Genomic DNA, 24790 nt, shown 5'->3' with positions numbered 1-24790 from the left:
GGGCGATACCACTGCCGCGGAGGGGAGGCCGGGGGGACGGCTCCCCCCCGCGCCTCCCCCCCGCGGGAGCAGTGGCACCGCCCCCCTTCCGGCAGGGCACTGCGCGAGCGCCGACATGGCGGCGCGGCGGCTGGGCGGCAGCTCTTGGCAGCAAATGAGCTTGCTGAGCAGGCGGTGGTGCTTGCAGGCAGGCAGCGCCGGGAAACGGGAGCAGAACCGGTAAGGCTCCCCGCTCCCCTCAGCGCAGCTAACGCGGGCCCGGCGGCGGCGGAGCGTTAGAGGAAGCTGTTGGGGGGGTGGAATTGAGGCGCGAAGGGCCGCGCAGGCGCAGTGGGGTCGGCCAAGTGCTGCGCGCATGCGCAGTGGGGTCTCGGGCGGCTCCCCGCGTGCGCGGCCGGTGCAGGGCGGGAAGGGCAGAGGGGCAGCCCCGGGGTGGGGGGGGGTCGGCTTTTGAGCCGTTAAACGATTTCTAGCCCTGAATCTCGGGAAGAAGCACGTCGGGGGAGCGGCATGCCTTGAGCGAAAGGACCCTGCTGCTCCGAATACTGCTTATAGGCAAAATGTAGCTCCCACTTGAGCTAGCAAAATCATAAATTATAAGATAAATAGGTTCGAAATACAGAAGAAGTAGTAACTGCATTGTATGACTTTAAACCGCACAGGTGTGAATATGTGTTAACTGCTTCTCCCATAGGGTCGAGATCAGTGTTGAAGCATGTGCTAATACCAGGGCTGTAGCAGGCTTCATGCCACATGTGGTTTGATCCTGCCTATGGTGAAGTGTTAGACTGCTCCATGAACAAAATTGTATTTTAATATAAGCTTTAATTTATGTTAAAAGCAGTAGAAGCTGGCCAATGGCAAGAGAGCCTTAGAGGTGTGTCCCGTGAATCTGAACTGAGCACAAAGCAGCTGCTTTGCTGTACACAGCAGAAGCAAGTTTAAGTGAGTGTGCCTTTCACGGCTCCAGTTACGCCAGTGTGCTCTCTTCAGCTCTTTAGAAAGCGGAAGGCCAGGCAAAGATATGTCTAGTTTCACTATTCCCGACTCAGAGTCTTTTGTTTGCTTAAACACTACTGCTGTCTAAAATCTTTAAGAAAAGCAGCTGCTTTAAACTTCACTCTGCCTCTAAAAAGTAAAATTGATTGTTTTTCTAATTTATATTCAGGACTTTCTTTCTCGGATGCAGTAATTTTTGAAAACTATGATACCCCCAAAATCTGTAACTCTTTGCTTTATGTAGTATGATCTTTTTCTATAATCCCTTGTCTCTACAAATTAGGCTTTTAAGAGAAGCATCTAATAGGAGGTTTATAATAATACTCTGGAGCTGGTCACAGTATAGCATTTCTGTAACCTTTCTCTGTTAAGGTTTGAGTTAATGCTACTACTGTAAATTCAAAACTCTGTTTGGTTTGTAGGTACTCTTCTAGTAGTACGACTTTAGAGAAGACTGTGGAAAACTCAGAAGGTATGATATTTTAATTACTAGTTTCTTATGTGTTTACTTTTGTATCTCCACACAATATAGCCCGTGATGAGATAAAGAGGATATCGAATGCCCTTCTCCCCGCCCCCCTCCCCCCCCTCTTTCTCTTTTCTTCCCTGCTTTTTGTGCAGAGATTTCCTGGCTTAACTTGCTTGGTTACCCTCACCATCAGTTCTTTGCTTAGCTGTATGAGAAGATGTGACTCCATCCTTATTCCTTCTAACTAGGTTTCTGCCATGCTGTCTTTTCTTGTGAGGATACTCTCCAGCAAATTAAGACTTCATCTCTGTCTCATCTAGTCTCACCTCACTAAACCTATGAAATCTCTTTTATAAGAATGACTGTACCAAATCAGACTAAAAATCCACCTAACCTGGTATTCCGTTGCCCACAGCAGCGAGAAGCGGATGTCTGTCAAAGTGTAAAAATAGGACATGTGTGTAGTGTATTTCTAGATGCTGTTTTAGCCCCAGCAGCTGGTAGCCAAAGTACTTATTGAGTCAGAGGTGTTTTTATGCATTTAGTAGCCTTGACTGAAGTTGTTTTGGGTTTTTCAGTTGCTCTTTGAAGCTGCAAAAACTTTTGATAGCCACAACTTCTGGTAGCAAGGAGTTTCCCACCTTAACATGTGACAGTTTCTTGCACTTTCTTGCTTCTGTTCCGTATCCCATACTGTAATTTTGCTGTAAGTTTTGTGGAAGAATAAACTGGGATGTTTGGAGCAGTGCTGCACATGGAAACAAGTTACTGCCAGTCAGTAACAGCTCATAGAAGCACCAATACAGAGGCAATAGGAAAAGTGCCTCTGCAGACCCTGGATCTGGGGGTTGTAAAGAGAAGGTCACACGTTCCTTTTAAGTGGTCTGTACACTCAGAGGTGTGCTTGCTGTAGTCCTGTAGGGTTTTTTTCCCCCCCCTGTGTCTTTATTTCAATTATCACTGTCCTCTGTGAATGGCTTTACTAACAGGCTTTGCTGACAACTTCTAGCTTGTTCTTTGCAGTGTCCTTTTTCTATTTGTGGTAAAGCTGAGAAGACTGATTTTTGTGACTGAAAGAAGTTAGCTGTTGGTGTCAGGGTGCAGGAGCAGGAAGTTGGGAGGGTGCGTTGCAGAAGTGTTCAGGCAAGCTGAATTGTAAAAAACAAACAGGCAGAGGCAACGAACTTTGAACTAAGGGACTAAGAGTAGTAAAGGGAGGAAGCGCAAAAGATTTGGGCTCAAGCTGGAAGATCTGGCAATAAGGATAACTGAGGAAACTTGGGTGGGTAAATGGGTACAATCTCTTTGATGTAGAAAGGATTATTTGCCACAGACTCTGACCCCATCTGGACACAGGGCTGCTAGTCTTCCCATCAGCCTTTTTTTATTAACATTGCAATAAATTGTGGTCTACGTCAGACTGTGATTTTAAAATCTATGCTTGATAAATACTTTTAGCTATATTATCTTAAATGAGGGATTTTCATGAAGCTAAGATAACGTTTTCTTTGGATATTTGTTGGTTTCTAATAATGATTTTAATTTTGTTTCTTACAGTTACTCGAGAAGAAATTGTGCTTCCACGAAGGAAAACCTGGTAAGTGTTTGTTTATTGTTGGAAAATATCTTGACCTGGAAAAAATTCATTGTCAGAAAGCAAAATGTAATCTGTTTATGCATAAGACTGGAATGGGGATGTACCAAAAACAGTCCTGCATTACTACCCACTGCAAATGAGTTTTCTGTAAGGGAAAACAGATGTGCTCTGTGGAATTTGTCTTGTTTATAATTAGTATTTCACTTGACAATGTATTGCCAAATTGAAAAAGAAAATTCAAGTTGCCATAATCATGGATTTAGTGTCCCATTAGTGGTTTTACCTCTGAATGGGAGTTTTAGGACTATTCTTAACTCTTCCTTTCTATGCAAGGTATACCTTCATTCCTGACCATTCTTTTAAAAATAGTTTAGGCACTGCAGTTTTAAACATGGTTCTGTTTCTTCACGAAAGATCCCATTCACTAGAAATCTGTAAAAATGAGTTCGTTTGACTGTCTACCTCTAGGTATGTTTTGTTCGGCAAAGTCAACTCAGCCATTGACGGCCTGTTGAATAAAATCCTTCCTAGAAGTAACGCAGCTGAACAAAAGTGATTTTGTTAGGATTGTCCTAATGTTCTAAAGTGCTTAAGATGAAATCGAATGATTATACAGAAAAATTAAATTTATAGCCAAACGGTGTCTTCAAGTAAACCCAAAATAAGACGACCTTCAGCCTGAAGCCTTAGCATTTTCTCTTTCGGTATTCTTATTTATACTCATTTACTGTCTGCCAGAACAGGACACTAATATGTACTGAGTGTTAGCTTGAGGAAAAATGCTAAATAACTACCTCCTAAAATACTTTGTGTTTTGTTTGCCTTCATGTGTTTAGTTTCCAAGTATGTTCCATCCATATGAGGTGATCCAGTTGTCTGATTCTACTAGGGCTATACAAATAGCTTGCTTAAATTTATGCTCATTTTTCCTCAGCATTTCTTAGGATCTGTCCATGGTTCTGTTCTTGTTACTAACTCACCAGGAATTTTCACAGCCATTTACAGTGTTAACATAGTAGCCTGCTATTTCGTTCACACATTCTGACCGTGTGAGGTGTCATGTAATATTCTTTGTCTCTTCTTTTTCTCCTGGGTAAATGACTGTGTTCTCAAGACTTTCAGAGGCCTGTTCACTGTTTGCCTGAAACACAGCCAAAGTCTTAAGGATGTGCAGGCACAGGAGTCTGGCGAAATCTAGCTCTCATTCAAGACTTCTCTTGAAGAGAGACTACTACATCTGGCATTAAGAGATGGGATAGTCTTTAGGGACCCTGAGAGAATTCTTTTCTGTCCCTGCCCTGTATTCTTCCTTTGATACTGCATAACAAAGGCAGTGGTGATGACCGGAAGCATGCACATTTTTCGGGTTTTCCTCAAAGTCTTGGTCTTAATCCCTTAATTGGTTTGCACGAAATGTAACACACAAGATTCAAAGTCTGCAACCCAATGTTAATCAAAGCTCCTTTACTTTTAGGGATAAGCTAGCGGTTCTTCAAGCACTGGCTTCTACAGTGAACAGGGTAAGTAGTTCTGTTAAGATCATGGAAATAGGTTGAGTTTTCCATCTCATGCATTGGACTGTCACTCGAAAGGATTGATTTCTGCCTTGACCATAAAAGAAAAACGGGAATTTTACATCAGATTGTACAGGGTTTCACTTTCGCTTAACACTCTTTGCTGTGTCTGCAAAGCTCCTTTACCACTCCAGTTTCCCAGTCCAGACTGCTTCTGCCCAATCTCAGTCTAGAACTCACGCCTTGAAGGAGCAGACAGGCTCTGTTCTTGTCAGGCCAACAGCTGTAAATACTATGGTGCCATTCTTTAGTGCTGGGCCACTGATACAAGATGAGTCTGTGCCATGCTTGTAGTTTGAATTTATCTTTTGTGACTTTTGAGGGTAATGAAAAAGATCTTTGTCTCAATTAACATCATTTTAGTTTTCAAAGAACGCTAGTTTCCACTGGCCTTGGAACCTCAAAGTAATCAAAAATCTGCATAATTGCCAGTTACCAACATCTTAAGTCCTCAAAACACAGTGGATCTTCCTTATCTTTAATATTATGATCTTCCTTATCTTTAATATTATGATTAATTTAAGTCACATGAAAAAACACTACTTCAGATCTTTATAATGGCAATCAGGTATATCTTACTAATGACAGTGAGTAATCCAGAGCTTTTAGTTTGCATTACTGTGTGGTGCTGGCTCTGTACTGGGGCAAATAACTATTAAAGGATGGTGGAAGAAGGTCTGAATATGCAGCATGAGTAAGAAAGATTGGATTTCATGACGTTCTACACAGAGCAGAGCAAACTCAGGATGTTATTTTGATCTGAAAGTTTCTCCTTCCCTTTGCTGTGATGTAAAATGACTCTTAGGTATAGAGAAACAGAACTTGACCTTTCTAATTAGTGTGCCATTTACACTTGTTAAGAGTTGAACTGCCACTAGCTTTTGATTTACAATATTGCAGACCAATGTGCAGAGATATCTGTGGGGAATTCTGGAAATTGAAACTGATCCCACAAGTTCCCTCCGCTCCCCCAAGACTATGGTAGTTGGGGGCCCTATTTGCTTTGCAGGGCACACATTGCTTGTCGTGTTATAGTAAGAACCCTTTTGTGATCGTTATGTCAGCCTGCATATGTATATGTGTGCAAAGGAAGCGCTCTTAAAACTGTTTCCAAAGAGACTACCCGCTTTTGAACAAGTGTTTGGTTTTTTAAACGGGCATCAGGTCATGGTTATGGTGGAACTGTTTGTTGTGCCTTAAATTGCATGGGGCAATGTGATAGGTCTACAGCATGCCTGTGTACACAACTATAAGCCTTTGAATCCTGGATTCTCCTTTCTGCAGGATCCTACTGCTGCTCATTATATGTTCCAGGATGACCCTTTCCTTATGCCAAGAAATACAGCCAATTCTGTAAGTATTTTCTTTCAGATCTTTGATAGCTTTCTCCCCCCAGACTATGGGAACTCTAGCCTATTGTTGTTTTAATTACAAAATAACATGAAATATCTATTCAGAATTTTTTTGTCTGTGTGTTTCTTAACTCATAATGATTGTGAAGATTTTCTGGATACAAAAAAATTATACAAAATTATCCTTTTTTCTTCTGCCCCTGTAGGGAGCTGCCAACTGCCACAGCTCTGTTAACATTCCTGCGGGGCTTACCTATTTGGTTATTCTGCTTCTCTGCATTCATAGTCCGTTAAATAAATCCAACAGTAATTCTTTAGRTGAGGCTTTGAACATACTAAGGCTATTATTTACATACCTTGGATACAGAATGTGAAGATATTGTGGTGCAAGTGTTGAGATTTTATGCTTACAATTTAGTTAAATTTGACTCAAGTTTGTGAACTGGAATGCATAAGGTCACTACTTACATGTATGTTGCTACATAAACTACATGTTATTAGTTATTTGTCCTGACCAAGGTGCAGAAATTTTAATGTTATCACAGGACAGCTGTTTGGTAATTTAGTAGTATTTAGATGAGAATAGAAGGAGAGAAGGAAAAGAATTTTCTCCTGATGTTCTCTTTGTCTGAGATTAAAGAGCCTGAAGCTGAGGCAGGAGAAAGCAGAACTGAAAAGGAGGGCAGGAAAGAAGTGTTGTAGGTGACGTTAATTAGAGTGTAGCCAGAGAAGACTGGGAGCTGAGATGTGTTGTGCCAGATCAGCAACATGGTTAGGAGAGAAGAGAACTTCAGCGGTTCTTGTGCAGACTAGAGATGAATGAAGCTACTGAGAAGTCTGAACAGAGTTGTCAAATGTGAGGAGTTTTAAAAGAAATTGTGGAAGAGGGTCTGACTTAAGAACTTGAGGAAAAGGAGGGAATGAGAACTGGGTGATGCTAATGATGCTCTTGAGAAATGACAGACAAGGAGAGAAACTTCCTAATGCTGTACCTCTGAAGAGAAAAGCTTTTGGGTTTGTGGTGGTAGTACAACATCTCAGATGTGTGTCTGAGACTAAGTCAAGGGGTGAAGTTCTGTAACGGAGAAGTAAATTGCATTCTCGTTTAAAGAAATTGGCATAAATACTTGAATGTTTATCTGGAACATTGTCTCGTCCATATGTTCTTCCTAAGAACTGAAGAGGAAGAATGAGTTAAATTTGATCTCCTCAGAATATTCAATGTTACAGAAGCTTTTTCCTCGTTTTCAGTCTCATTCAACTTTAATTGCATGTTTCTTCGTCGAACTGTTGTTCTCTCTCTTTCCTATGCAGCGTCTACTTTCATTGTCGAAGGAGTCTGGGAGAAGCGCTGCCAAATACATTATTAAGGAATTTCCTCAATATTTTGACAAGACTACTTCAGAGCCTAACATACCAGTAAGATTTTGCTTTTCATTTTCATCCTTTCTGTGCTTTGTCAGGTAGCGAAATGACTTGTAAGACTGGGCTCAAAACTAATGTAGAAGGATAATTTTGCTAACTGTTTTTCAGGCAGCTATGAAAGAAGTGTTATATTTTTATGGTGTTTCTGAAGTGAACATTTTGGCTTAGGAATTTATCATCTCAGGCTCTTTGTAAAAATGGGAGATCAGGATGTGTGTTCCTTTATCACCAAAATGACTACTGTTTTAGGCTGGGAGGGTCAGGAGATCATCAAAGCAGCGTATTATTGGGTGAAGAATAAACCATATTTGGCTAGTGTTTTAGCTGTGAGAAGGCTTGAACATCTGTTTAACTTGTGCTCTTTGCTTTCAGTGTTTGATGCCTGAGAATCTCACACCTCAGATTGAAGGAGTGAGCGAGGCAGCTCTCAAAGAGCGTATCCACCTCAGAAGAGTGAAAGCTTCTGTGGACCTCTTTGATCAGCTCCTACAAGCAGGTATGCGCTCAGTTGCGAGATCTTGAGCTGGAGCTCCACTTACGTTGTGCCAAAAATGATTTGTTAGCTGTCATAGCCTAATGTGAGTTAGTCACCTTGAATTAGAACTATAGAGGGGACCGGTGCATGGGTTGACACTCAGTTTGTCTGCTTGAATTTGTCTGTGAGGGCACCTAGTTTAACCCATGCTGAACAGTGGAATTCCTCCCTGCTCAGTGTAACTACATCCATAGCGCGTATGGAGACCTAGGCCTTGTACGGAGGCAATTACGTGATTATGTTGCTGGCTTTCACTGCTGGCTCTGTTCTGGTGAACTGGTTCTCCAGAATTGTTAGGTGCTCCCGATCCATTGCTGGTCTGTCACGTCACTTTGGTAATATGGAAAACAAAGAGTTTTGCTGATGAAGCTGTGGATGGTATGGTATTGATTTTTTTTCTTCCAAAGTGGAAGAATTAGTGAAAGGGCAAAGCAAGACCTGTCAAGAGTGGATGCAGTGTGGTTGAGTAATATTCTGCCAGCAAAGGCCCTCATGCAGTAACATATTGGCTGGTATAAGCTACCTCTGTACCAAGCACTTTACTGCTGTAAGGAACAGCATAGCACACCAGCTGAGTGCCCCTTCTGTGAACTGCCCTCAGTAAATGAGTCGTTACGATTTCCTCCTTAATCTGGATCTTATCTCGGTCATGGGTGAATAAGGAGGAAGCAGTAGAAGACTCTTAACTGACAGAGCCTCTGAAGGAGGAAGATCACTGGGAAGCTGAGACCTTCTCACATCCCTTAGCAGATGGAAGCAAGAAGATTCCATCAAATCATTGTCTTCACTTGTTGGGTTTAAATACATTTCATAGGAAAGTGAATCACCTAGTAGTCTTCACAACAGGTTGTATTCTGTGAGTAGTTATGAAAAGCACTTGAAATTTTAGTTGTTGACTTAGGCTTTGGTTATTTATTGCTCTTGGTTGCCAGCTGCCACTCCCCTCTACCACTTGATCAGCAAAGCTCCACCCTTTCCAGTTCTCTAGGTGGCATCAGTGGAAAACAGGTGGTCTAGTTCAGTGTTAAAAGTGCCTTCTAATGTGACTGGGTTTCTGAAAGTGTTGATTTCACATGCAGTTGTTACAAATTTGCTAGAGAACACTTTTATGTCAGAAGAGAGCAAAGTGGTGTAAAAGTGTCCAAAAGTGTGCCGACATCCTGTAGAATTAATAGCATATTCTTTACTTTCTCTGCAACTGTTGTGCATCCTCATTTTTTATAGGTAGTCCTGTATCTCTGGAGACCACAAACAGTCTTTTAGATTTGTTATGCTTCTATGGAGATGGAGAATCTGCTCAGGAAAAACAGAATGAACAAAAAGGAGATTTGGAAGAACCAGAGGTATGAAAAACCTTTTCTATTATTTCTGTCCTAAGTAGTGTAGGAGTGTATTGAGATGAGATTGTACTGTGGCTGCCTGGAAGATGGGGTGAGATGGGTCAGATGCTATATCTTGAAGGAATGTTTATTGCAATTATAAAAGTCCTGTGTCTGATCTGCTAGCAAATGTAGTTTCCCTAAAGCTGAACTTAACAGCTGGAACCCAGCCAGTTCTGCTGAACTGTGTTTAAATAGCTGTATCCCACTGGCAGTCATGTTTTTGTAGTTCACCTGCAAAGAAGACTTCTAGTACCTCTAGTGTAGTTCAGCTAGTTTATTTTCCTCCTGTTTGAACCCTAATAACTGAGTCTTAATGAGGGCGGGAGGTTCCCTGTGTGACCTTGGAATATCAGTTGATCAAGTAGAGCAGTAGATACCTTACACAGTACCTCTTTCTCCCTCAACAATTTACCCAGGGATAGTTTTATAGATCATGTGATACAGTGCAGTGATTCCCACTAACTCCACAAAAAATCATGCGTATATAATTTGTCTTGTTAGTATGCTTAATAAACAATGTATATTTAGGTGTGTTTAACATAAACAGTTTTCTTACCTAATTTTTGCTTCCTGAACATTGTAATAGAAATCATTTTAACATAATTCATACAAAACTGCCTTTGGTAGCGTATAAATTGCTGCTGAACTTCTGTATTATTAGCAGATCACATAATTTGATGTTGAATCATAACTTTGAATTCTGAGAAGCTCATTTCCACAAAAATTTTTTCAGGAGAATACTTCAGAGCAGAGAAGTCCAAAGAGGCAGTTCCAAAAATCTTTGAACTCATCTGGCTTTAGATGGAGGTATAGAAAATGCTTCCGATGTTCCTGTATTCAGTGGGCTGTGCACGTGCATTGTTATTATAAAACAGATTTAAAGACTTTTTGTCAACCTACAAACAAAAAACTTTCTAGAGGAGAGGCAGATCCCTCTATAGCAAACTTTATAGATAACAAACTTACTTTTCTTACTTCTATCTTGGAAGTATTCCTTGTTACTCAAAAAATTTTTTTTCTTTGTATTGAATTTGCAAAATCAGATGACATATTTACAGATACTGCTTGTTAAATACACCTGTATTCACTAATCTTTTAAAGTGGTGATGGAAATCTAGTAAATGATTACAGAATCGCTCCACGTGTCAGGAGTAATATGTTTGAATGTCAGTCCTTAGGAGTATAGCCCATTATTTTGTTCTGTATGTTGAATTCTTTTCCTAAAGGTGTCTTTTACTGAGTTCTTTGACATGCAACCTGTTTCTTGATTCTAGGGAGAACAACAACGCTGAAAGGATATTTAAGATAATGCCGGAGAGGAATGCACACTCCTATTGCACAATGATCCGTGGGATGGTGAAGGTAAAATTATCCTTCAAGGCTGGGAGGCCTTTTTCAGCTTGTGAAATCTCACATAGGCATAGAGATTGTCAATGTTTTTGTTCATTTATTTTTTCCAGCATGGGGCTCCTGCTAAAGCCTATGACATGTACACAGACTTGCTGAATGAAAGGCACAAGGGTACGTGTCTCTTGGTTTTGATTTGTGGTCTTCTATGTAGCAGAAACCAGTTTTAGGGTACATATATATTCATTTCATGGCAATGATGATTGGCGCAGGGGTACGGACCTCAGCTAGATCATGGGAGCTGAATGCAAACTGCTTATTTCAGTGCAGCTGGCATGTGGCTGGCTYGCTGGAAACAGGTTTGCATGAGAACTTCGCCAGAAACTGAGCCATGTTAGAACAAACTTTTCTGCAGAATGTAGTTATCAATTAAAATGAATTATCTTAAATTTTCCAGCTGATGTGCACACTTTCAATGCACTGATTAGAGCAGTCCCATATCTGAAGGAGAAGTTCGCAGAAAGATGGGCATTAGTCAAGGTAAGGAGGCAGAGGGCAGAAGTTTGCAGCTGTTACAAGACTAATGCTAAAAACAAGAGCTTCCTAGAAGGTACTAGTTTAAACCACTCTGCAAAGGAGGTACGCCAATTTAAACATACAAACTAACTACTGAGAAAGAGGGGAAAATGTGCCAAATCAAACCTGTGCCCATGCAAAATAATGTGCCTTTTAAGAACACAGCTGATCCAAGAACTGTCCAGCCAGAAAATGACTGGGAAGTTAGGTGGGGAGATGAAAAAAACGTTTCTAGATTAAAAACTCTTCTCTGAATTGTAATTGAAGGTGTTGTGATGGAAATGGAGTTTGGGGGGATAGCATTAGAGGTTCCAGTTCCAATGAGATAACGTCAGGGAAGAAAATTGGTGAATTTAAAAATCTTCTTGGTATGCTAGATACAGATCTTCAGGATCTGCTGAAGTGATTTAATTGTGTAGTCCTATTTCTTGGTTAGCTTAATTAAAGATGAGATAGTACTCCCTTTACTAAACGATCAGTTGAGGCACAGTCATTCACTTGCAGGGGAGGAGAAGGGTAAGATTGGGGAAATGCTGTGGTCCATAACATGTGAAGTATGTGAAGTACTAAGGGTTTGGAATATTTTTGTTTGTTTAAGGACTTCCTGAATCACATGGTTCAACAGGAAGTGCAACCAAATGTGCTAACTTTTAATGCTGTACTGAAGACTCTGAGAAGATGTGGTGGCGTAGGCAGAGGTGTATCTTTATCGGTAATACAGGAAATGAATGCACTTGATATAGGTAAGAGAAACAGAATGGCTGTTATATTCCAGTGCCAATTCCAGAATAGCTAATTTAAGAGAGTTCAGCAGCAAACACAGTGGCTCCTAGTTCTAGGGAAGAAATATAAGCATTTGCCACTGTGTTCTTGGCTTTACTATTTGCCTCCTGTTGCGAGAAAATGGAAGAATGAAAGCTGTAATAACTAAGCTGTGGCCCCTCAGCAAACCRGTGCCACTGAATTTCAAATTAAATCATAGTCTTCAGAATCTTCATTCAGTGTTTATTACTAATTATAATACAGGGGATGCATTAAGCCACTTAGGTCAAATAATGAAGCATTTTGACGCTAAAAACGCTCTGAAGTTTTACGAATACCACTTTGAAATCTGTGGTATTAAGGCTCTTTAGTCTTAAGTTATGATCTTGTATRTCATTAGATTGTTACCTGTAATTACATCTGGCTATTCAAGGACAGGTGTGTGTATGCAGTGGAGTAGTAGGTCCTGGCCTCTCTTACTCTTCTTGTGCTGCTGTAGCAGGAATAGTGAATAATGTGAATATATAATCGCAGCAGGCAGCTGAGTCAGCTAGCTTCCTGTAAATCAAGGAGATAATAGTTCACAAGCCACCCAGTTGAGTTCAGGGTTATATATCTACATCTGTACAGGAAAAAAAGCTTTTGCTGCTTTAAGTGATGATTTTTGATGATGTCAACTGACTATTGCAGAGATAGGGAATATCTGCACTATTGGTTTTATGTGTTGTAGAGAGCGCTTTGTCCTAGTAATGTGCATGCTGATATACTAGAGGTCTGTTCTTGAGCAGAGTGGAAAACTAGTTATGAAATATTTATGCTGTTAATTTAAAGTGCAGGAGCCTGGCTGCTTGCCCCATAGCAATATGATATCCCAGCTGATGGTCTGCCCTCAGGAGTCATCTCTCCCGGTTATAATGTGTGTGTGAGCTCTGGTCCAGCAGTTGGGTGGAAGCTGAGAGAGATGGTGGAATAAATTATGCACTTGTCTAACTGGAAGTGCTGAAGACAGTGCAGTAGAGCTCAGGCATAAAGCTCAGCCAAGTATGTCAAAGTAACTTCAATGTTTTTTCTTTTCAGAGCCTAGCCTTGCAACATATGAGCATCTTCTCCATATATTTTATAGATCTGGTATGTGCGATATGAACCCGTCTGTAAATGTGTCCTGTTTACCTTTTGTTTTAAGTGTTTCCCAAATGTTATGGGTGAAAGCAGTTGATACGTGACTTTAAAGACAACTTCTTATGTGTGCAATCCCAATCTGTGCTGTCTGATTCTACCTGAGTGAAGAAAAAGCTGCAGAAGATCCTAACCCCTTACAGGGAAAGAAGAGTCCTTGTGCTTTGAGGACTGGTGGAACTGGAAAGAAAACCTATTTCCTTCCCATTTGTGGCCTCAAATTGATATAGTTGAAGAGCAAATGCTGTAGTCTGACTACTACACATGTGATTTCATAGCCTCTCCCACTCAGAGGGAAGAAACTGTAGRGAGATTCTGCCTTTTGGGGAACTGTTCTGTGATTTGGAGCTATCTTGAAATATTGTTGTGGGGAAAGGTGGGAGCCCAAATCTTGCGAGTCTGTTAGCCAGAAATCCTTAGGCATGGGAGGAGAATAGACAGAGTAGTGTCATAACTGCGGTCCTTGTGCTATAACACATGTGAAAGAGCTGCTCTGGAGTCTCATTTTGCTTTTTCTAAATCTTACTGCTTTTTCCAGTGCCACCTCCTAATAGACAAGCTTCCTGGCCTGTTGTGTTCCTAGCTAGAATGTGCTTGAATATTTCTGAATCTGTCCTGTCAKGGTGTAGAAATCTGGCAATAGTAGGGCAGCTTTTAGTGCTAATAAAATGGCAGCTGCGTTTGAGCCCTACAAGCAGGGACGGAGAGAGGAGAATCTTGACACCTGTTTGCAGGGCTTGTTTCCATTTCCATAGTGTATTTACAGACTGGGGTTCTTTACTGAATGAAGCACGTAGCGCAGCTGAGATATGATGTTGCCTGTCTGTTCGTCCCACAGTTGAGCTTCAACCATCAACCATCATCGCTGAGATACTAGAAGAAGTTGAAAAGAGGAGTTTCACTCCCCAGGACCCAGATGACGGTACTGACAACCTGCTTTTTTTTTTTAAGCATGAATGAAAAAGCTACTTAGGTAATTTCAAGTAGTTCTACCAGCCAGAGAGAATGCATGCAGCTTGCTTACATCAGCCCCTTCTGATAATTTTTGGAGACAAAGAACCAGTGCCTGGAAGGTGTGCTGTGCATCGGCACGTTGGCTTCTGTGTGGGAAGTATGAGCRGTCGCCATGTGAATGTGTGTTCCATGCAGTAAAAAACATGAAGCTGTTCACGAGACTGTTTTAAGGAAAAGCATCTGGTAGCAGCTTCAGTGAGATGATACATCTCTGGTGAAGAGATTGCAGTATGATGCAATTTACTGTCCTAGTACTTTCTAATCCTTTTCAGAAAATTACATGAAATGAAACTTTATGGAAAACTGTATTCCAGAAATCAATCTTGGATCTGTAGGAGGGGAAGATTCTGAATATCCCACATGTCTCCTGGGCTCTTGCTCCCCTCTGTATGTCYACTCTGTGCCCTAGGATGTACATAAGCCTTTTGTACATACAGAAGTAGCTGCAGCTTCAGTCAGAAGGCAAGTGTGGCAAAGAGTGTGCAGCTGTGCTGTGTGCGACGTGGTGTTAACAGAGTGCCTGAAGGCACTCTAGCTCCTGATAGATTTACACGTGATAGGATGAAGAAGCTGTTACAGTGCATGCTTCAGGAAACAAGTGAAGAGTTGATCTGCTGTTTGGCCATTTAAAGGACAAGTGTAGATTAAGAGACGTTATGTTTAAGTAGCACGTTAGGTTATCCTACAAACGRTTTTTTGTCCTTCAGAAGGAGTCCGGAAGTAGTCAGACTGCTGTACACCTCTTTTGTTTGCTTCTGTTTTGCTATGCTCGTTAGTACTGTTTCTTGCTCTAAACTCCTGCCAGAAATGTAGACAATGACGATACATGTTCAGCTCCTTCAGACTCTTCACAGAAATATCACTATTCAGCAAAGGCAGTGATGATGGGCACAGGGATACAGACCTTGCCTAAATCATGGGAACCGAATGAGCTTTTCCACACAGTGCAAAAAAAGGAGAGAGAGAGAGAGAGAGAGATTGCTCACATAAGACTAGATGTGAACCACTTTGTCTAAACAAGATGTACACATTCTCTACTCTCGCTCAAAGTGGGATCCTTCTCATGCTCTTGATGACTGCTGTTGCTGAATTCAGCTTGACACTTTGAACAAAATTGAGGCTTGTTTTTCCTTGTGTATTGTGGTTAGCTGTATGTGAACTGACTCTTACCTTCAGAAACCTCTATGTTCTCTGCGAGGCCTTTCCTTGGCTCAGAGGATTCTGTAAGCTGTAGCTGGAGTATACACTAACCACTCGAATAACACAGTAATATCTTCTCCAGCTCTAAAGTGTTAGGTTAAAGAGTTAAGTCTTTCAAGGGGTATGTGTATTGTGCGTAGAGGTTTTAAGTAAATTGCCTTACAGGTCTTTCCTCCCATTTGCTACCCACAGAGAGCCATTGCTTCAGTCTCTGATAGCATCCAGTGCTATTAAGTTTCCTTTAAAAAATATAAAAAGACTCCCAAAATCTTGCAGCACAAATAAAATGAGCTATGGAGCAGATGGTTTCTTTTGTACATCCTGTTCCCCTGTGGCTTGCTTTGCCGGTTCCCTCATCAGGGAACGTCAGTCTCCTTGCTGCTTTGAAATGTTGGTTACAGAGACCAGAGTAAAAGCCTCATGAAATGGTAAGGAGGCATCTGTTTCGGGGGGCAATTGCACATTCTTGGACATCTCTGGGGTGTACTGAAGAGGTGGGTGACCTGCCTGAATACCTGTCTTTGTTGCATGTATTCTCTTCTCCCAGAGTTAATGGAGAAGGGGAGCAAGCTGGCTGCCCTTTTTAACCTTCTGATTTAAAAAATAATGCTCTCTTGAGTCAAACAAGTGAATGTAGCTTTTGTAAAACAGTCTAAACTCAAACAGATCATACGTTTAAATCTGTTTCCAAAAGCACAGCCATATTAAGTGGCTCCAGAATACTGGCTAGCAAAACTCATACCATGCCAAAGTCTCTAAATATAAAATCAAGATCCCTGCTACATTGTCAGCTTAGCTACCAATCTGCTTTCTAACTGAAGATGTCTTGTCTGTCCCCTGGCAGGCTGGGTTATTGAGCTGCTATTTGTCTCCTTTGGAGCTGGAAACTAACAGACTGCACTTTTTCCCTTTCAGCCAACTTTTTTCCCACTGCTATGCAAGCGGTAAGTACCTGTTGCCTGCAATCAGAATGAATTATTCCTTTGAGTCCTCCATCTATTTCAGAACTGCCTGTGAGTTTTTCAACCTGTCATAAAAAGCTCAGCTCTTGGTATCTTTTCCTATTTCACCTGCCTTGGTCACCTCCTATAACTTCTCTCCCTTAGTCTGCTGTTCTTTCCTTGTTACCTGCTAAACTGCTAACCTGTGTGCCTGCGATGTGTGCATCTGACAGCTGCACAAGTCCCCGTCTTTCGTGCCCTACCATCTGCTTGCCAGTCACACTGCAGCTGTCTGACGCTCTCTGTCGCCGAGGCTGTCTGTTGAGTTTGGAGAGCAGCTCTTAATTTTGCCCACTGGGACAATTACACATTTATGTCTCAACTAAAGAAAATGCCTAGTCAGTCATTGCACTGAATTGCACCCTGTTGTTAAAACTGTTTGCTTTCAGCTTCGTATGTTCGTGAAGCTGAGTCTAAGAAGGATGTATTGAGTGTTATATTTGGTAGCTTTAAAATCTGACTGGTTTATTCCAGTGCTGCGATCTTAAGGATATCAAGCTTGCCTATAGATTAAACAAGTCAATGGAGAAGGGAGACAACTGGAAATTCTTAGACATGGATCGGTTAAATGCCTACTGGTAAGTGAAGTGCAGCTTACATTCAGTGTCTGTGTATTGTTGTCAATTTGAATACAAAGTAGGATTTGAACATTGAGCGGTAGGATGCTTTGTTGAACATCAGCTAGCTGCTATATGTGCAATTTAGGAATTAAATGACAAAGTCCCTCTGAAGAACAGTTATGGCCTTTCCCAAACTGAAATGAAGTGTCTTGGAGTATGTGAAGTTAGGTGAAGTTCATAAATGTCAGAAGGCTGAGTGTGTAAAACAGATCATAGATGACCGTCAAACTCAGTATTTAAAATTATGCCTCTTTAGAGGTCCCTCTTGCATTGTAGGAGAGTGTTCTGCTGCCAAGAGAGCAGGGAAGGAACAGAAGTCTGTAACCCAGCCCTTTCACTGCCTCAGTCTAGCTTAATCCTTATCCAGCCAGTTGTATTTTCCACAATCCTGTTGTCCACTTAGTGTTACCTCCTAACCGTTTATCCTGAAACAGAATACAGGTCAAACCTGGCTGTCTGCATGGTGTTGTAGAGAATAGCTTGCAGGACAGCAGATGTATTTAGGCACCAAACTCCCAAGTAATTCCACCGTTTGACAATGTAATCATGCCGTCTGAAGCATCTTCACCAATGTTGTTAAATACTGCAGTCACAGAGCGTAATTAACTGCTTGGACTGGCACTGACCTGATTTGAAGAAGAGCCTATTAGAGCAGTGGAACTAGAGGTGCTCTGATAAATTCATGGAAAAATAGTATCCTCAAAATAAGGTGCAGTTTGAGGTGGGGTGATTCATATGATCTGACTTCATCTTACAGGTAAATAAATCAAGGCAAATTAATTTCTTGGTATAGAAAAGTTGTTTTTCCTATTCCATTTATTGGCTCAAGGTTCCAAGCTTGTATTGTGAACTTGGGCAAGTACCCAGGTTAATTCAGTTCACTTCAGTTCTTACTTAACCTTCAGCTGTGTTCAAGAGGGGTTCAGATACCTCAAACCCAGTGTCAGGCAGAGAGATTGCGTTTTGTAGAAACTGTAAAAGGCAGTGGCCTACTTTTAACTAATCCTGCCAGTTACCTAGTGTTAGCAGTAAGTTTTTTTTCATCAAAAATACTGCTGCTTTTTTAATTGTATTAGGTATTGCAGTAGTAAAGTGGGATTTTCATGACCTGTAATACAAACCTGATTAGAACACCATGATTTGCTGGTGCTTCTGTATGGTTCAGCTGATCTAATTGTTACTAATTAGTACTTTTTGTCCTCCTGTAGGTCAAAATTTTTTTCACTGCTGTGTATGATGGAACAAATAGATGTTGTCTTGAAATGGTACAAAGAAATGACCCCTTCGGTAAGTGTGTCTTAGCGTAAGCAAGCTTTAAAGCTTTAGTATGGAGAAGTAGTACAGTTATAGTAGACTAAAGTCACTGTCTTCATCAGCTCTTCTATCCAAGTACTAGAAGTATGTTTGACCTCCTTCAAGCACTGGATGCAGCCAACCACTTGGAAGTGATCCCTTCAGTCTGGGAAGGTTAGTGATAGCCATGTGGCTACCTGGGCAATTTGCTTGATAAAAGTCACGATGAACTTGAAGCGGGAGGGAGGTGGAAGCAATGCTTGTCATTGGACCTGTGACAACGTGGGTAACTGTGCTCCAGTCTTCAAAATGTAAACCTGCCACTGGAAGCTTCCCAGTGCCACCACAGAATTGCTGTGATAAGATATTTTGGTGTGAGGGACATTATTCTAGTGCGGTGGTGGAAAAAATACTAGAGAAAGGCAGAATTGACATTTTTGCTGGAGGTACAGACAGTCAGATAAATCATGGCTGTGTGACGGTTAATATTTATCTCTTGGAAAACTGAGCGCTTACTGGAGAGTAGTACCTTAATCAGCAGCCCAGGTTTAACTCATTTAAATTCATTGCCTACTTTTTTGCATCTTCAGAAGGGGAGACAAAAATGCAGCTAAAGGCTTTAGCATGCAGAAAATATCCTACTAACTGCTGTCTTTCTCTAAGCAGATGTCAAACAGTTGGGATTTAGTAGGAAACAAGATCTGCTGGAGGAGCTTTTGTCTTTGATGAGCAGGGAGGAGCACCCTGAAGAGGTAAGGAGGCCCAGTGAGAATTGAGTAGAGCATTCTGCATTTCTGAGCGGCATACACACAGAGTTTAGGTGCTGTGTTATTGTCCTTGGTCACTTTTGCAGTGTTCTCCCAGTTGGTGTGCATATACCAATACAGATACGCAGGTTTATGTGAGCCTATGCAGGTCTGCTCTTTACTGTCTTCAATCGATAGAGAAACCTCAAATTAACACAAGAAGAGAATTCCTTACAAACCGGGAGTTTGAGAAGGAATCCAGCCCAGCCACAAGGGCTGCTCAGCCAGAGCTTAGCACATCATCGGGAATGCAGAGTGCAAAATTCAGGGATTTTGCCACAAATGTCATTGCAGTAACTGGCTCCTCAAACTGAGGAGGGTTAAGGCTTGTGTACGCTGCAGAGGTCTCTGAACGCAGCTTTTCCACCAAAGTGGTCTTGGAGCTTGCCTAGCAGGGACAGTCCTCCTGACAGAGGAGAGAGACTTTTCTGCCAGGAGCAACCACTGTTAATTCAGAAATTTAAATCACGCAAAGGCAAAAGTTTACCTTATTCCAAAAGCTTGAGAGGAACCTCCTGTAAAGGTATCATCTGGTGGTATTCCTTCTTGGTTTGGCCAATGATGATTAACCGACACGTAGGCAAACTAGCCAGTGCAGATCCTGCTGGTGGCACTTACCAGACCTGTAGTATCTGTAGGAGGATGTTGGAGGAATGTCACTGAAAAGGATACCTTGATCCTAGAGGTTTTGGCATTAACAGCATAATCTTTTACAGACTCAGCTGGCATTTGCCAAATGTGCTGAAGATATTAAAGCTGCCCACGAGCAATCCGGGAGGGACCAGGCCCCATTAGAGTGGACAGGCAGCGCACTGGGCCATGTCGTCGTGTTGTTCTCCAGGGCTGGGAGAACCCAGGATGCTTGGTACGCCTGTGGCTTTCGTGAGCTCTTGTCTTGCTAACGCTGTAATTCAAGACGTAATCACAAAAATCAGAAGCTAATGAGTGATTGCTTTGGGACACTAGTGCAGACAACAGCAGGGAGTAAATCCTGCTGGGAATGTCATGGGGAGAGGTTCTTAATTTTGCTGTTCATTCTTGGCACCAAGTTACAGCTGCCTGTTGTATAAAATGGTTTAGAAATGTAGCAACTGGCTTAGAGCATCATACACCTGCTTTGGGCAAGGCAGGGGTTGATTATCACTTTAAGTGCTGCTGATTTCCTAGAACTTCCTAATTTCTAATTTTTAGAGCTCTTCAGAATTGAAAATCCTTAAGAGTTTAATCAGAGTTTAATTAAACTTTTAATTAGAGTTAACATTAATTAACGCTATAAAGAAAAGTGTTTTTTTAGAACTTTTTAGAATTTGAAGCTAGAATTTTCTGTCCTACATGCTTTCAATTCAGAATACTGATTGAAATACCCAGCCCCCAATTTTGGGTTGTGAGCCATTTTCCATTAAATACAGATAATCTCTTTACACTGATTCATTTGGAACAAAGAAGTGGCAAGTACCTCCCTAAAAATATGTGAGATTTTAAATTAAAGTTGTCACCAGCTATACTTTTTGATTTTTCTGTAGTAGAAATTACTGAATAGCTTAACACAGTATCTTAACAGGTGTATACTGCAGCTGTGAGAATATGGATGGCAAGGGATCTGTTCCAAATCTGTGGGAAGATCACCTCATTAAATAGAGCTTGCAGGTGTTCCAGCAGGTGTTTATACAGGAGATTTAATACCTGCCTTTTTTTTTTCCCCCCTCTATTGAACAGGAACATGATGGAGCATTTCCAGCAAATCAACAGGATCCCCACGTGAGTACATTAAGGTTCTGATTTCACATACTGAGTAAACAATAAGTCGTCCATATCTTACTGTTATGTCCTGAGTGTGCATCTGTATGCGTTTGTCCATCAACTGATACTAATGTTCTGAGATCTTTCTGCATCCCAAACATGATGAAGATGCAAAGGATGGTTTAAGTGGTTGATCCTTGAGATGCCATTGAAAGAAACTCTGGAACATGGACAAACAGTGTCACTGATTAACTCTGTATTAGAAATCGGTCTAAGCGGCACCCTTGAACATATGTGTTCACCCCTTATGCTCAAAAAAAAATTCTAATATGCTGTTAACCAAGCATAGGTGCTTCAGAGGTATCTGGATTTCTGAAGATAAGTTTATCAAGTTAAATCCTAAACTGTACATGCCACCCTCTCAGACTACAAGAGTTACCTCGTCTCTGGATTTTTCCAGTGAGAAATGCTCTATTTAAAGTAGAAAACAATTTCTATGCAAGAAGAATGTGTCTGTTTGGTGCTTATGTAGTCCTTGAGTGTGGCGTTGGAGATGGGGTTTTGCCAAGACTCATTACTTCTGTGTGGCTGACTGCACCAGTTCAGATGTCTGGTGCTGAAGGCAGCTTCTTAATGGTACTTTGTGCTTGGCCTTTTCTGCAGACTTTTGTTAGTGTGGCCCAAGGAAGCATTGATGCTGCCAAGCCACATCGGAGCCCCTGTCTCAATTTGGGGAACAGGGAAAGGAGAAGAATCCTCCTTCTGAAATCTCAGTGTAGCTGATAGTCTGTGGCTGCCGTGGGTTATGAATGCGAGGGGAAAGGAAGCAGTTTCCCTGCTGTTACCTCATCAGAAGGCTCTTCTGGTTGAGAAGTCCCCTGCTTTCCCTTCTCCACCATGTTCCTTGCAGCAAACGCTTGTTTCCCTGCCTGAAGGCAAGACAGGCATCTCCAGCAGCTGTCGAAGCACTTTGACGTGAAATGGAGCTGGCAGAGCAGAGCCAACTGTCAGCAGCTCCCAGCGCCCAGGCAGTGCAGTAGCCTCCAGCAGTGACACGCCTGCCTTGGATTTAGAGGCACTGCTCTCGTTGCTCCTTTACTTCTGCCAGCCCCATGAAAGAGGGGCAGGGCCTCGTGCCGGGACTGTAAAGAAGGGAAGGTTATTTAGGCTGCTGCAAAGGTAAGATCGTTATTTGGAGCAGGGCCCTGTCTCTGTGCAGGGGAGCAGAGGTGGTGCCTTTGGTTAGAGTAGCAAAGGCTGAGGTAAAATTCCCAACCGCTCTGGTATGAGCTGAATTGGGCTGATTCTGAGTGATCTGAAAATCTGTCACCTCCTTTCCCTCTCTGAAGCGCCTGCTGTAAGTTAATGGCCACCCTGCTTGGGGCGCTGTGGAACAGTAATGCTTGCTTTTCTCTTGCAGTGACCAAGTGATGGATGAGTTCTTGAACTGTGCCAAAAAAACCAACTGCCCGGATGAGGCAATTAAGCTGGTAAAGCTGGCAGCCTCCTTTGGTCTTCCTTCAACTCTGAAGCTTAAAAGCAGAACAGAGCAGGAATTTGAACTCTCTGAAAAGCAGAAGTAAGTTGGAGTACTTAATAGTGTTGCTTGAAGGKGTATTGCAGATAGGGTGTCGGATCATAGTTCCTTCGTGAAGGCTTTTCTGCCAAGGACAAAATTGGCTTTCCAAAWGGTCCACGTCTGTTAAGTGGTGCACCTCTGCGTTGACAATCGCTCTGGTTCAGTTCACTTGCAAAAATCCCTCAGTGTTTGACCCCGCACTGTATCCATATCCCACCTGGGAGGGAAGATAACCTTCTCTTTTGGTGGTAGTTATATCCAGCGCTCGGATTTTACCTTTCTTTCCGGAATGTTTTGCTGCCTGCGTTTGGCCACTTCAAACATAGTGCGTATTTCAGGCTAGGAAAAGCAGGGAAATGGTATAGATGGTTTGCAGGTTCTGAGGATCACGGTCAACCATCAGTACATCGGGCCAGGCAGTTTGTTGCTGAGCTGATGCAGTCAAACTCAGACCATGGGCCATAGCCTTGAGGGACCATAGTTTGGGAGCCACTGGTCTGGTCCAAGGGAATGAATAAACAGAAGTTCCAGCAATCTTGACAGTTGACCCACCAGTTTCTGGGCAACTGCAGTAGTCTGCTTTTTGGGAGGAAGATGGACGTACTCCTACCAAATGCTGGCGGAGCCTGTCCTTTGAGAATGGTAGGCATCAGACAGCTCCTAATGTTCTCTTTGGAGAGGTCTGCCCTGTGTTTTGGATAGCTTGTTTCAAGCAAAAGGTTGCAACAGGTCACTGATCTTTACCAAATTGTTTTACATCTACAGGAACACATTGGAGAGTATCCAGTCGGATAGCGACAGCAGCGATAGCGACAGCGATAGTGACTGCGATTAGCTGCCCCTCCTGCCTTCCCTTTGGAGAAATTGGGAGCGGCTACCGCTTTGACTCCAGGATGCTGCGTTATGAAGTGAACTGGATTGCTTTGGAGAGATGCTGCGACTCTCCGTTTCCTACCTGTGCTACAGCACTTCACGCCATTATGATATGGGAACTACTTGGCAAGAGTATGAGGTCCTCATCAGAGCACCCTGGGAGCTGTCTTGTTAAATGTCCTCAAAAACTTCCACCACAAACATGGGATACACCAGAGTGGTATCTTCTGAATCACTGCCTGCAAGAACTAGCTGCTGCTGAGCAGCTGAGGCCTGGTGGAACAGCTTGGCTGAAGGCCTGGGGAGCTCCAGTGCAGACGGCTGCTTTCTGGAGGCTGCTCAGCAGGTGCAGGTGCTTGACAGCTTGGGCAAGATCACAATTCCTGTGGCTTAAACCTGCTCTGGGTTGAATTCCTTTCCTGTTGTCACGCTTTCATGAACTACTTAAGTATAAGCTTACTCTGTACATAACACTGCAAGTAATGAAGTATTAAATCACCTGTGGTGTTCTTCCTTGGTGGACCTACAGAACCTGCCCCACCTTTTGGGTGTTTTGGAACAGGCTTTGGCCTGTAGAGTTTAAAGCTGTGATTGATAGAAATAATTTCATTAGCCTCTGTACAGCTGGAGACTGCATCTCATAAGTCCTTAGCTAAAACTGTTGATTATAGAAAGTCTTGCTGCTGTCCATGAGAGGATACATAAAGTTCATGCAGAATGCACCAATAAATGTACTGAGGGGACTGTCAAGGAAGACAGATGCCTGCCCTGGTCCTTTCTCTGCCTTGCAGTTAACTAGCCCTTACGGCAGTGTTCTGCCTCTGTTCTGAGCTCCTCAAAGGCTCTTGAAGGCTTTTTTGAGGTAGTTTAGCTGAAAATGCCAGGGAAGTTGTGTTCCTTCAGCTGTGGCTTAAACCATGTTCCAGTGGAGGGAGTTTACCACTTCACTGCCATGCTTATGAGTCTTTTAATCTGATTCTATTTATTTGTGGAAAAAAACACCTTGATGTGCATAATGCTGCAGCACAGCAAGTGAGAGCTCACCACTGTGGGACACAGCAGAGGGCTTAATGAGCTTGGGAAACAGCAGCTGCTGCAGGTTGAACAAACTGCAGCTTAAAGGCTAAAACTAAAGTGTTCCTCACATTACACTAAGGACTCGCAGTTAAGCTGTTTTGAAGGCACTTTGCTCCAGCAAGTAAATGTGTGCGTTAGGTTACTGCAGGTTAAGGGTTAGAAAATGAACAATAGAGGACTATCAATCATCACGTGCATTTTTTTCCCCCACAGACAAATTTATGCTCCTTGCTTCACTGTACCAACGGTTTAAAACTGGAGTATTGCTAGGTACTTAACAACAGAAGGTAGGCCAAGCCACGAGTTAGTACGAAATTGCTGCAGGGGGCACTTTAGGTTTTGTTAAACCCAGCTAAATGTGTTGCTCTGACGCTATTTTAAGTTATGTCTACT

The 24790-nt window shown here is 42.2% G+C and overlaps 1 protein-coding gene and 1 non-coding gene across 3 annotated transcripts; both read left to right on the top strand.

Moving 5' to 3' along the window:
* The first annotated feature begins 16 nt into the window (after positions 1 to 16).
* On the top strand, positions 17 to 24074 carry PTCD3 (pentatricopeptide repeat domain 3). 2 transcript variants are annotated; one of them, XR_003253338.1, is made up of 24 exons: positions 17 to 219; positions 1422 to 1471; positions 3026 to 3065; positions 4540 to 4585; positions 5924 to 5992; positions 7306 to 7410; positions 7789 to 7912; positions 9176 to 9294; positions 10067 to 10140; positions 10608 to 10695; positions 10794 to 10854; positions 11138 to 11220; positions 11855 to 11999; positions 13096 to 13146; positions 14033 to 14116; positions 16324 to 16352; positions 16884 to 16987; positions 18238 to 18316; positions 18406 to 18496; positions 18989 to 19074; positions 19845 to 19993; positions 20845 to 20886; positions 21532 to 22047; positions 22289 to 22380. XR_003253338.1 is itself a non-coding variant. In XM_026064687.1 (24 exons), exons 1-24 carry the CDS (start codon positions 116 to 118, stop codon positions 23280 to 23282), a joined length of 2052 nt encoding a protein of 683 aa, XP_025920472.1. In that variant the 5' UTR covers positions 24 to 115; the 3' UTR covers positions 23283 to 24074. The 2 variants fall into 2 exon arrangements, 1 of the variants encoding a protein (XP_025920472.1); XM_026064687.1 differs by lacking the exon at positions 21532 to 22047 and adding an exon at positions 23213 to 24074 and having other exon boundaries at positions 24 to 219; positions 22289 to 22447.
* LOC112965581 lies at positions 10931 to 11073 on the top strand. Its single transcript, XR_003253345.1, has one exon. It is a non-coding gene; the product is annotated as a small nucleolar RNA SNORD94 (small nucleolar RNA).
* Positions 24075 to 24790: the final 716 nt, after the last annotated feature.

Source organism: Apteryx rowi, unplaced genomic scaffold (assembly GCF_003343035.1).
Source record: "Apteryx rowi isolate R43461 unplaced genomic scaffold, aptRow1 scaffold_22, whole genome shotgun sequence".
NCBI classification, from domain to species: domain Eukaryota; kingdom Metazoa; phylum Chordata; class Aves; order Apterygiformes; family Apterygidae; genus Apteryx; species Apteryx rowi.
The sequence above is the reverse complement of the archived record's forward strand: the minus strand, read 5'-3'. Positions and strand labels throughout refer to the sequence as shown.